At 42.3% G+C, this 13,656-nt stretch overlaps 1 protein-coding gene across 2 annotated transcripts in view; it reads right to left on the bottom strand.

The window, feature by feature from the left end:
* DOCK1 (dedicator of cytokinesis 1) overlaps positions 1-13,656 on the bottom strand; it is a 323,879-nt gene that overhangs the window by 79,820 nt on the left and 230,403 nt on the right. For both annotated transcript variants that reach the window (XM_063338334.1, XM_063338333.1), the window contains exons 30-32: positions 8,178-8,256; positions 7,345-7,445; positions 4,085-4,143 (exon numbers count right to left, since the gene is read on the bottom strand). In XM_063338334.1, the coding sequence (XP_063194404.1) occupies positions 4,085-4,143; positions 7,345-7,445; positions 8,178-8,256 (239 nt within the window). The remainder of the gene's footprint in view (positions 1-4,084; positions 4,144-7,344; positions 7,446-8,177; positions 8,257-13,656) is intronic.

Consider the following 13,656-nt stretch of genomic DNA (forward strand, 5'->3'; position numbering starts at 1 on the left):
TAGAAGCGTGCGAGTTATTAGCAGAAAGTATTAAAATCACTTGTACATTGTACTGTGAAAAAAATCCCTCGTCTGCTGTTCAAAACCCACTGAGCTCTTCAGGCCATCCGGAGGGTCCGTGGGTAGGAACAGCCTGGCTGGGGCCACGGCAGGCAGGGGCAGGGACGGCAGCGACCACGGGAAGGCAGGGCAGCACAAATTAAAACGCTAAGGCATCTTGATCGGTCTTCTTCACCAAGCATGCGCGAGGAGGAACACTGAGAAAGGGTCCATCCACCAACGGGGCAGTGGGGGAGAAGGTTGAGAGCCCTGTGTGACATCCTTCTGACGCTACAACACGCATCGGCGATGGGATAATGCGCACACCCGGGTTTGCCACGGTAATGCTGTGCCACAAAAGAAACCAGGAGAGCAAAACACGAAGGGAAACGCCAGAGCATCCACCCCAGCTGCCCACCACAGGCAGCACTTTCCAATAAACATCCCAACGATGAATTTGTCTTTTTTTTTTTTCCCCGGGAGAGTGGGAACTCCCACGCAGACACTCAAAATGTGACAAATCTGGAAGAAAATTGAGGATTCGCTTCTGAAAACCAAATTGTGCAGCTGCTTTAAGAACCACATGTAAAAAAAGTATCCTTTTGGAGATGCAAAACCTTCCCCTTGCGGTCGCTTCTGCCTTGCCGCGAGCCGCGCTCTCCGGACTGCTCGCACAACTCAACAGACCTCATCACGCAAACCAACCCCAAGGTGCTTGCTTTAGCGGGTAACGTGTGATTTTCATTTCCCAGGTTCTTCTAATTTAAATTTGGGCCACAAAACCCACTGAATAATTTGCCAGCAACCTCCCCCCTCACTTGGGTCAGCTCTGAGCATGCATGACTAATCCAGAGAGCGTGATCTGTAATGACTCCTGTTTATATAACGCTCAAAGTTCAGGACTATTTTTAAGCCTGGCCTTCCCTCTGATGACATTAACATCTCTGTCAAGACACCTTTTCTGAGGCCGAGCACTTGGAGGGAAGGGCCGGGACAGTGGGCAGCAGCAACCATTTCACTCCATCTTCAGAATTCTTACTTTTCCACCTCCCCCCAGCTGGTTCAGACGTCACCAATAAAAGCAATGCTTTCTGAGCTGGCTTTCCTCGACCAGCTTCACCACAAGGATGTTATTTTTAACGCCAGAACAATTTCTCTAACATGTAACCGTTGAAACCGCTAACCACGGAAAACTGGTAGACGTGACCTAGTGTCAAACTGCGTTTTGTACATGCTAAATTACATTACATCACGCTTTTAACTGCGTGTCGTTCGAGTTCCTACATTTCCAAGACAGAAGCCACGGTTTGCTTTGTGCTTCTCTGATACTTATTGTCTCACCAAGGTCTAAGGAGCCCCGGCTGCAACAGAAGAGTGACTCTAAATAATACGTTATTTGAAAGTTCAGGTTGCGATACAGGGGGAAAAAAGGCCTACAGAGACTAATACACACTGGGCTTGGTGCAGGCAAGAAAATAAAAGCCTCGCAGTGCTTTCGGAAAGGCAAAGCAGTGGGAGCTCTGCGCTCTGGGACCAGGCTCCCCGAAGCCGTCCTCTGCGCTGCATCAGAGCACGCAAATCTAAAGCCGCCACAGTCAAATCTAGCAGGGTATCGAACAGCACGGCTACAACTAGGATTTAAATAAAAAGATCTGTCAGGCTGGATCTCTCGCACGCAATTCCCCGTTTAAAACAGAAATCTTATTCCTAAATTTCAGGCATTTAAAGTGCGCGCACACGGTTAGCTAGAGCTGCTCTCCACTCCACATAACTCTTTTTTCTTTATACTTTTAAAGGTAGGAAGGTATGAATATCGCAGCCAAGACTGCATAAGAAACACAGACAAGAAAAAAACTTTTAGAATTTGTATTTTGCTATTTAATTTCAGAAAATAAATTATACTCTTAGATGCGCCTTACAGCTACAGGACTGTCTGCTCCCCGACTGGGGAGTTTCAACTCAGCAGGCATTATACGTTTATCATGGTATTTATGAACAAAAACTGTTGAGACAAAATATTAATTTTTGAGGCTAATCCATACCCTTTAATACATAAATCAAAAGTCAGGGTTGTCTGGCTTCATCATATCTTATGCACAATGGCAGAGTTGTGCATATAAAAATTACATGCTCAAGCATATGCAAGAATTATAGCTTTTCACTTCTGATTTTTTTTTTTTCTGAATATATACATTAATAATTTGACTAATGTAGTGCAACTTCTAAGATAAAAGTGTCGAGCCCCCCCCAGTCCATTCCCCTGCAGTGGCATGTCAGAATTCGTTCTTAATTGATGCTGCGACATACGTGAGATCGGTGAAGCGCCAGGAGCGGAACACGATCAGCATGGACGAGCTGTATTACAAAGAAGATGAGCAAAAGCAAGCTGCTCATTACGAGCAGCACAAAGGCCGCCTTGGATTGGGGTCCTGCCTCCGATTTACCTTTCTCTTGCAGCTTTTGTTGGGAAGAGCAGCAATTTACCGACTCCCTCAACACGTGAGCTTTCAGCATTAATGATCCCAGCCACTTACGGAATCGCAGAGGTTAGAGCTAGAGGAGGTCACGGAGCCATCTACCTGGATAATCTCAGTTTATAAAAACTCTATTAAAAATAAAAGGCTTTCATGACAGCGCAGAAAGAAATATCAAAGGAAACACACACACCCCGTGCCAATCGAGTCATAAAACTCCAGGGGAAATTATTCTCGTCCCCCTGTTCATGGTGAAAAACTGAACCCTGGAGCAACTAAATACTTTGTCGGAGAGCAGGCAGCGGCAGTAGGAAAAAGCACAACGCACTCCACAGTCCCCAGACTGAATAAAATAACCTCAGGTAAGAACAGCCAGGTCTGCATCTACGTATGCAAACTTTTCTATCAGTCCAGGAAAAGCAGAAAAGGTTTAAGAAACCAAAGATGCTAAAGGAATTAGTAAAGATAACAGGTGAATACACAGCTTAAGCCTGGAATGGGGCAGGATTTGGCTAATTACTGACAGAGAGACCGCCAGCGTCCTGAGCTGGACAACCCAGCATCGGGCACGACACTGATTTTATTAGCTGTCTGTCAAGTCACACATCAGGTGTGTACTACGCTTTAATCTCTTCTCCAGACGCTTAATTCACGAAAGATGCTTCTAATAAAAAGGGAACTCAGCTGCTCTCAGAAGCCTCTTCTCATCATTCCAGCAGAGCGGATGCAAACTCTGTGATATCAAACAGTTTCGAATCCTCGCATTCCCTTCTCTTATATACGCTGATTTTTTTTCAAGTTTCAGCAACAACAGCTCAGCTAGAGACATAAGCAAAGTGGCAAATGCATTTATTTCTGATAATTTAAGGAACTTTTGATAAAACTCAGAAGAGCAGAAGTGTCTCTGCTGTTAAGCTCAGGAAAATGAAATCTGGCAGACGAGTACACTCAGGTCACAGTAAATACTCAGTTTCTCATGAAATTCAATCCCCATACAGCTGAATTATACCCACAGAACAGCACCGACTTGAGACAGTCAGGTATGTCTAATTTACCTACGAACTCCAGGGATATCCAAGTTCCCATTCTTTGCTGATCTGCCTGAGTCACTCTCATACAGCCAAACAAGACTGAAAATCAGACTTTAAACAGAATTTCTAGGCTAAGTTACTGATATCCTTTGGACGCGCTCATTTTCCTACAGTCCCAGTTACAGCATGCACATGTATCTCTGTGCGTATATATATGTGTATACATATATGACCGTTTATTCATATATTTAAGGAGAAATAAACATTCGACAGGTACCACCATAACGGTTCACTTGTATTTAGCATGAGGTTGAATACTATGAAAAAACAGAAGATATGTCAACATTGACCGCCGTTATGTATCTTCCAGATGGCAAAATAAGCGTGCAGAGGAGGCTTTATTTCTTAAATTACCTGCTTTTTAAATGCCTTCTGGAAGCCTACCATTATTTCAAGAGAAATCAAGTTTATTTCATCTCTAGTTTGGTTTGTACAAAGACTGAGTGAAAGCGTTAGGCAATAGCTGCTCCGGCTACTTACCCAGATTATACCACATGTCTCTGATTTCAAACCCAATCTGCCTTCTCATATCACCGTACCTTAAAAAGGAAAAACAAAACCATTCTTTAAAAAAAAATCTCATTTCGAAATCTGATCAGCATTCAAAGATATTCCAAATCAGGGAGTGCGTTTTCCAAATTCAAGCCATCCAATGAGTTTGTCCAGCCTCCCGCGGCAGCTCAGCGATGCTCCCGCAGACACTGGGCTCTGCCCAATGTCCCTTTTGCAGCAGCTTCTGTTCCTCACCTGTTATTTGCTCTCCCCCAAAGAACTCAAATGCAACCTCTGCAGTACCACTTACCAAAGGCAGAAGACACACTCAACATCCACCTGTGCAAACCCTCTCTTTGCCGTATTTTCAGATTGCCCAACCGTCCTTCAGGACACTGGGTGGTTACAGAGATTAATCGTGAGCATTTTCTGTTTTCCAAGTGGTAATGGCTGGAGGAAGCACAGCAGAGAGCTTCACAGCCTAAGGCTCTATTTTATTTTTATACACCCTCTTAGCATAGCACTGGCCTAGAAAATACAAGGAACATCTTGTGACATCTCGTACCTTGATGCACAAAATCAAGAAAGAGAAGCTTTTGACATTCCAAGGGGATTCTGTGTCCTGCCTGGGCTGGACCAAAAGCAAGTGGTCCCAGGCAGTTCCTGAGCGGGGCGAAGGGGGGAGCCCATCCTTCAGCCTCACCCCCACCCCCCCTGCTCCGCTGGGAAGTTGGTGGCACCAACTCCTCCCATCTCCCAGCAGGGGGATTTTAGTCTTCCACTCCCCCTCCACATTAATACCAGGAAAGCTGGTATTAAACATCCTATTGCCTTCAATTAACGATCATATTAAACACCCTATTGTCCTCATTAACGATGGGATCACAACCATAAGCTCTAAGAACATATTTGCTACACAGAATATTTGTACGTTAAAGATCGTTACTTAAACAGCAAGATGAGCAAAATGGTAATATCTAAGAACTTGTGGGATTTCTGTGGGATAATAGTGAGATACCCTGTCATTAATATGGATTAAAGAGATTCTTCTGCATCATTAAGAACCTGTTATTATCTAATACTTAAATGCAATGTTTAGCAAAACCTACAAATTACAATGATTAAATTTTTAATTATTAAATATTTGACATATTGATTGAAATATATGCTTAAAAAGATGGGTGAGTGTGATATTGAATTAACTGATAAATTCGATCCCTTTGGCACAGAACCAGCAATGGTTTCACATAGCAATTAAAAGTTACTGCTTCCAGGCCATACATTTATTGCATCTTGAAGAATTTACGGTCTTGATCTCTGTCTCCAAAACACGATTACAGTGAGAATAACAACTTGTAAAATCATTATAAACAGAGATTTACAATTTCGCAAACTTCATTAAGTAACCACTTCAAACGACTTAATCTATTTACTGATATTAGCAGTGAGAAATGTCTGTTGATTTCTTGAATTTCTTCAGCAAGCTGTACTGCTCGGTTTCATCGAAAAATCACTTGAAGAAAATTTCTGTTGAAGGTTCCCATCCCCACAAAGAGGGATATGAGTCCACAAATGTATTTGACGGTAATTTCCAGTCCAATGACAGCTCAGCTGTTGGTTTTTTGTTGGGGTCAGGAGTCTGATCGCAACTAAAAGGCTGATGTAGGACACACCATCGTGGGACAGAGCACGCAAGGGGAGAGGGAGAGCAGCCACGGCTCTGATCCCTCTGCCGGCTAATGGATTGGAGCGCTTTCCCTTTTGCAATTATCCTTTACACTCTTAATTACAAACGAGAATTAGCATCACTGGTCCCATCTCGAACAAAACCATTTTGTTCCATAAATTCTAAATCTGATAAAATAAAATTTACCTGCCTCAACAAAACCATCATGGTTTCCTTTTGCAAATGTGTAACTATAATGTTATTCCTGAGATCTATAGCACAAGTGCAAAGGCCTGAGCTCTGCTTGACATCGCTTTTCCACTGAAACTTGTAAATATTCCTGTTTCATCAAGGAAGCCCCAGGAGTCACACGTACGTGTATCAGATCACACAGGGCTTAAAAATTCTGTTTCAACGCTGAGGTACAGCACAGCTTCCAAAGGAAGCTCCTCCAAACTCCTGATGGAGTGGATGAGTTTGAAGGGCAAAACTTCGCTGCCAAAAAAATATACGGATGGGACACAGAGCCCTGCCTTTTCTGGTGAAAGGCGGAAACCCACACAGTTAAAGTAAAAAACCTAAAAGCCTTTTAAAATCAAATCTCGCTGCAGCACTGACAAACTCGTCCCATTCTCGCCGTGGTCTCTCTCACCATACTAATATACAGAAAGGCTTCAATTTAGAAGACAAAGTGATACAAAATGCATCTTCCTCCTCAATATAGCTATAGAATATCTACTGTACGTAACAAGGAGTCTGAGCTATACTTGCTCAGGGCATCTGCTCTGAAAGTCCCCTTTTTTCTGCATTAACTGGGGTAACCTGATTGACTATGGGAACGAACCGCTTTCGCAGGCGCTCTTTACAAATGTTATGACACAGAAAGAGAATCCACACGCTGTATTTGAAAACACGTAACTGGCTTTTTTCAGTGTTTAGTTAATTAACGATAAGCTTCGCTACACTGGAACCCCAACGAAATTTAGGAGGAATGAACGCATTAAACAAAATATTCACGCTCCGGTTTCATTTCCGGCCTTTTTTTCTTTTGACAGGTTTCATTTGCTGTGGGATTGTGAATAGCACTCGGGTAGTTCAAGCTCCCCGTTCAGAGGTAGGCAATGTAATCCCTTTTAACCAGGAAAGCAGACAAGACTGCAGTTATACAAACCCATTCTTCGGGGATATCGCAGCGAAACTGGCTGTAGTTACAAAAATTCACTCTAAACGGCCGTCAGGGATTAAGCAATAAAGAGCGCACGTAAAATGAGATTAGAATAAGCACAAAGCTAAAGTGATTTAAAAATTCCGTTTTATAATATGTTAATACTTCTGAAAAGTCTTGACTTTATGAACATCCTGCAGTATAAAATACTGTCTTCATCAGTAATGAATCATGTAATTTAGATCTTGATTCAAGGGCAGAAACACATGAGATACTTGATTCATGTTTTTAAAACCAACCTTTCATTATACCATGATTGCATCTCAATTTGAATGGATTTAGCTAAGAAATTAAACTAAAATTATGTTAATAGACCTCAAGTTCTTGTCCATGATTTAGATGACGAATAGGACTTACTTGTTAAGTATTTTTGCTCTTTTAGCACTTGAAAAATTCTCCAGTTGTAAAGACTCTTGCGTGAGAAAAGCAACAGCCAGGTGGAAGTAGTTGTTCCAAAGCTGAAAGCCCCCAAAATGACAAGAATAGATACCATTAATTCTCTGAAATGTTTTTCCGCACACCTACAAAACATCTTAGAAGTATCTAAATTATGCACATAAATATTTAAAGGTGAAAGTAACAGACACCACAGAGATGGTGTTTCTTGATATATTCGTAGTACATCTCCTCGTTATGTTTACGTCTCCATGAAACATTTCCCATCTAAAAATCCTAATCGATTGTGTTTTGATGATTTGAGTAAAATTAAATATGAACACGTAAATATGAAAAAAAAAAAAAAAAGATCCTGAGCAAATGACCTAAACTGGTGTGTTTTTCATCAGCAGGGCGCTCGGGCGCAACGTTTAAGGCAAGAATTCTGCTAAAGCATCTGCTGCAGAAAGGGGGAGGACACCCCTTTTTGCTGTTCCTGAAGGAAAGGAGGAGTTTTTGGTGATGCTCTGGGTGAGACTCGGAGCTATTCTAGGACAAGACCCACAAGGCACGAATGGATCGTACATACCTGCTGAGCCTGAAATGACTTGACTGGGATAACTGGTCACCTGGCGTTCACGACGACATACAGAATCACAGAACGGTTCAGGTTGGAAGGGACCTTAAAGAGCATCTAGTTGCAACCCCCTGCCCTGGGACGCCTCCCACTAGATACATGCACCAAAATTATGCGTTTAGGGCAGAAATTTATTACAACATTAACATTGGTCCCCAGAAACTGGTTTTTTTCTTACCTGTAACTCAAAGTTGGCTTGATCAAGAAATTTTTTGTTTAGCATATCTGCATACTGATTAATTGCTCGCAGGAAGACTCTGAAAGATCAAGAGAAAATTACATAATTACATACTCTTCTGTGGTACCTTTGTACATTTGGCATCCCAATTAGACAAAAATCTGAGTCTGTCTAGAAAGTGAAATTCGTAGCTGTTACTTGCAAAGCAGTGTGATCTCACCACTGTTAAGTACACAGAATTATATGCAGATGTTCTCCAAATTAATCAAGTAAATTAGCATACGCAGAAACACAAGGAATGTTTTGGATAAGATCACTCGTCTTTAAAATATCTCATGATAATCACGAGGTCATTAAAAATTCAGTTTATTAGAAAAACGTATACATATTTTTAAAGTTACAGCACCGTGGCGTTGTATCTAACCTAGACCTGCAGCTGGCTGCGGTTTAACTTGCAGGTCAAGCAAAGCATGTCTGAACACGAGGCAAACGTTGTTTTACTTACGGCCCAGTAACACATAAAAATGCTGTTGAAGGACAATCTTCAAAACATTGTTCATTGTTCTACTTCAAAAATGCTAATTTAGCACCCAGTGGCGTTTATTGCTTTTCTAAAAAGGATGCTCCTCACATTGCAATAGGAGTTGGCTTGACAAGCTTTAAAAATAAAACCAAATGGTATAGTCTAAGTAGGTCACTCCATATTCATGGTGCTGAAAAGTAAACATATTATTCTTTGGTACCCTAATCTCCATTTTCAAAATAAACATTAGATTCCTCCTGAAAACTTTAAATTTATGCTAGGGAACTGCCAGCTAATGCCCAGACAAATGAGCTTGTCTTTTGAGCAGACTGTGGTAGAGATTTATGGCTCCTGAAAGCACCAGCAACGATAAAGACCACTCATGACACGCACTACTTTCCTCCCCTCACAACAGCAATCTTTAAAAAGAGAGTTCACCATCAAATGCAAATAACAAATTTAACCTTTCTACAGGCTGACAAACAAATACCAGGATTCTTTAAAACAAACCCGTAGCGGCAGTTAGAAAGATCTTTTACTGCATTTAAGATACCTGGTGATCTCTGCCGAAAAAAAAATAAATAAATCAATGTTTAGCTAAATGTTTGGTAACCCAAGAGAAACGAAGCCTCCAGATAACACACGGGCATCAGGATGCTAAGAGAGATTATTTATGAATACTAAATTAATAAAGTAAGGCAAAAATTTTGGCGCCACTGGGATGTATCTGTACTACAAAGTCAGATCGCCCCCTCGGCAGCGTGATGGAGGTGAAGGAAAGTATTTAAAATGTGAAAATAGAAATTAAATTTATCAAAGAAAATACTGAAGAAAATCTAAAAGAAGACAGAATATATGAAATATAAACAGATATGTAGAAAACTTAAAGACATACATATATGTAGGTATACACACATCCACGCACTTCCCAATATTACTCTTTATAGCTAAGATGTCAGAGGCACCTACACACCTGCATCCCGCGCACGCAGAGATGCATTTCAGGAACGGCACTTCTGCGCATTATTCACCGGTATCTTTGTCAGAAGAAAACAACTTCATTAAGAGATTTAATAGATGAGATGAATTCAGCATCCAGAACAATACACTGCAGATATACGTATTTTAGATCTATGATTCAATTACTGAGCTGTAGCACATACTAAGATTGAAACTGAAGTTATCCATGTAATCAGACCATCAACAGTTTGAGATGTAGACTTATGCCCTGTTTTGTGGTTTTAAAGTCTGATAATACTGAGATCCATAAGTCTTCCCAGAAGAATTAGTAATTTAACATAGTAGGAAAGGCCATCTAACGCTCCTTGCCTTATGAAGATAAAATCAGTTCCAATACAGGGAGGATTATGCCTACAATTTAATTATGTTGCCTCAAGACATCACTGTAAAGTATTCAATCTGCTCCATCTAATTAAGCTTTGGAACAATCTCATTACTTTATATACCATTATTTTTCTTTAAATTGTAACTCTCATTTTTCCCCTATATTAATTCTGGTGAATACCAATAAAGAACAAATAATGCAGAATCCTCTGCACATTGCAGCTGCAAAAGGACCGAACCGCAGCCCATCTGTTACACCGTAGCTGTAATTAAACCCCACCACCCTCTCCCAGCCCGTGTGCTACCCCTGTAATCAGGCTGCTTTAGGAAGGCAGGTATTCCACCAACTTTCTACAAAAGAACATCAAAAGAAGAGAGGCAGAGATTTAAGTGTTGATTTTTGAATTATTCAAAGCCCATTTTAATTTCGATTTCATTTGATGCTACACTCAATCCTTCTGTCACTGGATAAAACGCTTCCTAGCGTACGTCAGTGAAGAAAGCCCAGTTCTTGTCCCAGGGAAAGTCAACAGAACAGTATTTTTATTATAACAGCATGTCTTCAGCTGCAAATCAAATGCCAATGAGGATTTTGTGCCTGTTTCGACCATTACTGAAAGGATTTGTGGAAATATTGACAGTCCCTTTACTACAACACAGGGGGCAGCCAAATACGACGATCCCAGGTCATGGCACTGCAAAGTGAACCATGACTGGCACAGGACCATAACAGAAAGATCCATCCTGAATAATCCAGATTTAACTGAGGAAAAGGGAAGTTTTGCAGATTAATCAGCAACCAATTTAAGTACCACAACCTCCTGGCGCAACCGAAGTCGCAAGAATGACCCCGCCGTGGCTAAGCTCGCAGCTCGCATCCAGTACCTCCGGTGCCAAGAGAAAACACCAAAATTACCACAATTTTTAAGCGATGAAGCTATTTTTAAGAATATATATTAAAATACTGGCAATAAGAAGTAGCAATACCAGGAGAACAAGAGTAAAGAGATTTCACCACAGTACTGCTCCTCCACTTTGGTGTAAAGCTCTATTGTTTTGGGGCCCAACAAGGAAAGGCTGCATTTAGATAAATGGAGTTTCGTATCGGGCTGAGATCACTGAGTACCGCTCCGTGTACTCCTGCCCACCTCGTAATCTCTTCCATACCCGCAGAAGAGTGAGGAGAGATGTCAGCTGAGAAAAAAGCTAAGTATTTCTACCTGGAGTGTTCAAAGACCCTCCTGTGAACGAGCTGCAATTGGCTGAAAAAGAATCAGAAGAAACAACAACGGACAAAGGGCTACAGGGCAAAAGCAAGACGGTGGGGTTGGCATCGCTTCACCGTTTTGGTCCGACACTCAGTCCTCTGGTTAATCAGACAAAAAGATTACTTCCCTGAAGAGATCATTTGGATAGAAAAAAATTTTGCCTGATGAATTCTCGGCTATTATCGACGAAATGCTATGTTATCGCCTGTGAAGTTTGATGCAACTCAGGAAGGTAAAAACAGTTCAGGTTTATGCCCAAATAAAATTCAAAAGAAGGAGGAGAAAAAAATCTATGAATCACGCCAGGTGTTAGTTTAATCCTCGTCCTCCTCCAAAGCAGGGACTGCCAATTTTCAGTAACTTCGTTGTCAAAGTTAGAGAAACCGAAAAAATTGAGGGCAATGTGGCTCTTCAGAATAGGGTGAATTAAACCAAAAGAATAATCTGGCTGCTGCTAACAGACGTAAGGATGAAAGGTGGACTCGGACAGCACTGGGCCAACAGACAAGTATCAAAACTATCTCCTATGCTCAGATGGAGAACATCAATCTGCAGCGGCATACCTTATCTTGCTGTAATTAATAACGAAGATTAGCTTCCAGTTGCATGTGCATAAAAAGAAGTGCTTTTCTTGAAGTTCAGTTTCGATTAACAAAAGAATACATTATCCGTGTCAGGAAGAGCCACAGAAGTTAAAACCTTGAAAAAGAGAGAAGTTCAGGGACTGGAACCGACCACAATGTACTCTGCTACAATACTGAGAATGTCACACGCTGCAACAAAACCCAACGCTAACATATTGGAAAAGATTTGTTAGACAAAAGACTTTATCAACCCAATTAAAAGAAGGAAATTAACATTTCCTATGATGTGACTGGAATAGAAGGAATATGATTACATAAGGAAGTCACTTCAGGATATGTGGAAGGAAGACTGACCATTGCTAAAGGGCATAAGTATCTACCAAATAACACAATTAACATCCTGGACAGACGAGGTTTATGTGTGCTGAGCCCCGGGGATGAGTGGTGCTGGGGATGGCTCCAAACACATCAGCAGCTTTCTGGTGTCTCTGCTCTTGTAGTTAGGTCCTGGGAGGCAGGGACTATCCCCTTACTCTGTGTTTAGACAGCTTCCATCCCAGTCAGGCCTTACACCATCAGCGGGATTTCTTGATATTTTATGTATTTGCTGGTAAGACACCTTTACCAGTTCTCGGGAAGCCAGAAGGAACAATGCATTGCACAGACACACAGTGGAAGGCTGCAAAAGTGTGTTAGTCGTAGAATTGTTTTGGTTGGATGGGACCTTTCAGATCATCAAGTCCAACCATTAACCCAACACTGCCAAGTTACCACTAGACCGTGTCCCTCAGCACCATGTCTACACGGTGACTCCACCACTGCCCTGGACAGACTGTTCCAATGCTTGACAACCCTTTCAGGGAAGAAATTTTTCCTAATATCCATCCCAAACCTCCCCTGGTGCAACTAGAGGCCGTTTCCTCTTGTCCCATGGCCTGTTCCTTGGGAGAAGAGCCCGACCCCCCCGGCTGCCCCCTCCTTTCAGGGAGCTGTAGAGAGCGAGAAGGTCTCCCCTCAGCCCCCTTTTCTCCAGGCTGAACACCCCCAGCTCCCTCAGCCGCTCCTCACCAGACTTGTGCTCCAGACCCCTCACCAGCTCCGTTGCCCTTCTCTGGACACGCTCTGGCCCCTCGGGGTCTGTCTTGTGGTGAGGGGCCCAAAACTGGACACAGCCCTCGAGGTAGGGCCTCACCAGTGCCCAGTACAGAGGTGCTGAGTCCAATGGCGGGCAGCAAAACAGTTGAGCATCAATGTGCCACAAGGCTGCAAAATGCTCAGCCTGGGTTCTATTAGGATAATGGTCCACTGGGAGGCATGAAATATTCCTCCTTTTCTACTTGACCCTGGCCTCGGCTGGAAGTTCAGCTGAAGTCACCACGCTTCCAGAGTGACACAAAAATATGGCAGAGAGCTCAGATGGTGGAAGCTGGAGGACAGGAGATACAGAAATCCGTGGCACAGGTTAGACATCAGGAAATGCTCTGTGACGCTAAGGACAGGCCATCAAGGGCAGAAATTCTCAAAAAAACCCAACAAACCCAAGCAAAACAGGTTAAGCAGACGCCTGTGATCTGGTGGGGTATCATTCACCTTGTCCTGCCCTGGGCTAAAGGACAGATTAGTCCTAGTTTCTTCAGTAGTTTCTGCCCATTTATGGCTCTCAATCCAGAGTCAATAAATCAATTAATATGCTGCTGATTCAAGCCATGAACTAACTTCAATTGCAGCTACTGAGTTCTGGGGTTTTTACTGTTATTGAT

Source organism: Chroicocephalus ridibundus, chromosome 6, assembly GCF_963924245.1.
Source record: "Chroicocephalus ridibundus chromosome 6, bChrRid1.1, whole genome shotgun sequence".
Lineage (NCBI taxonomy): Eukaryota > Metazoa > Chordata > Aves > Charadriiformes > Laridae > Chroicocephalus > Chroicocephalus ridibundus.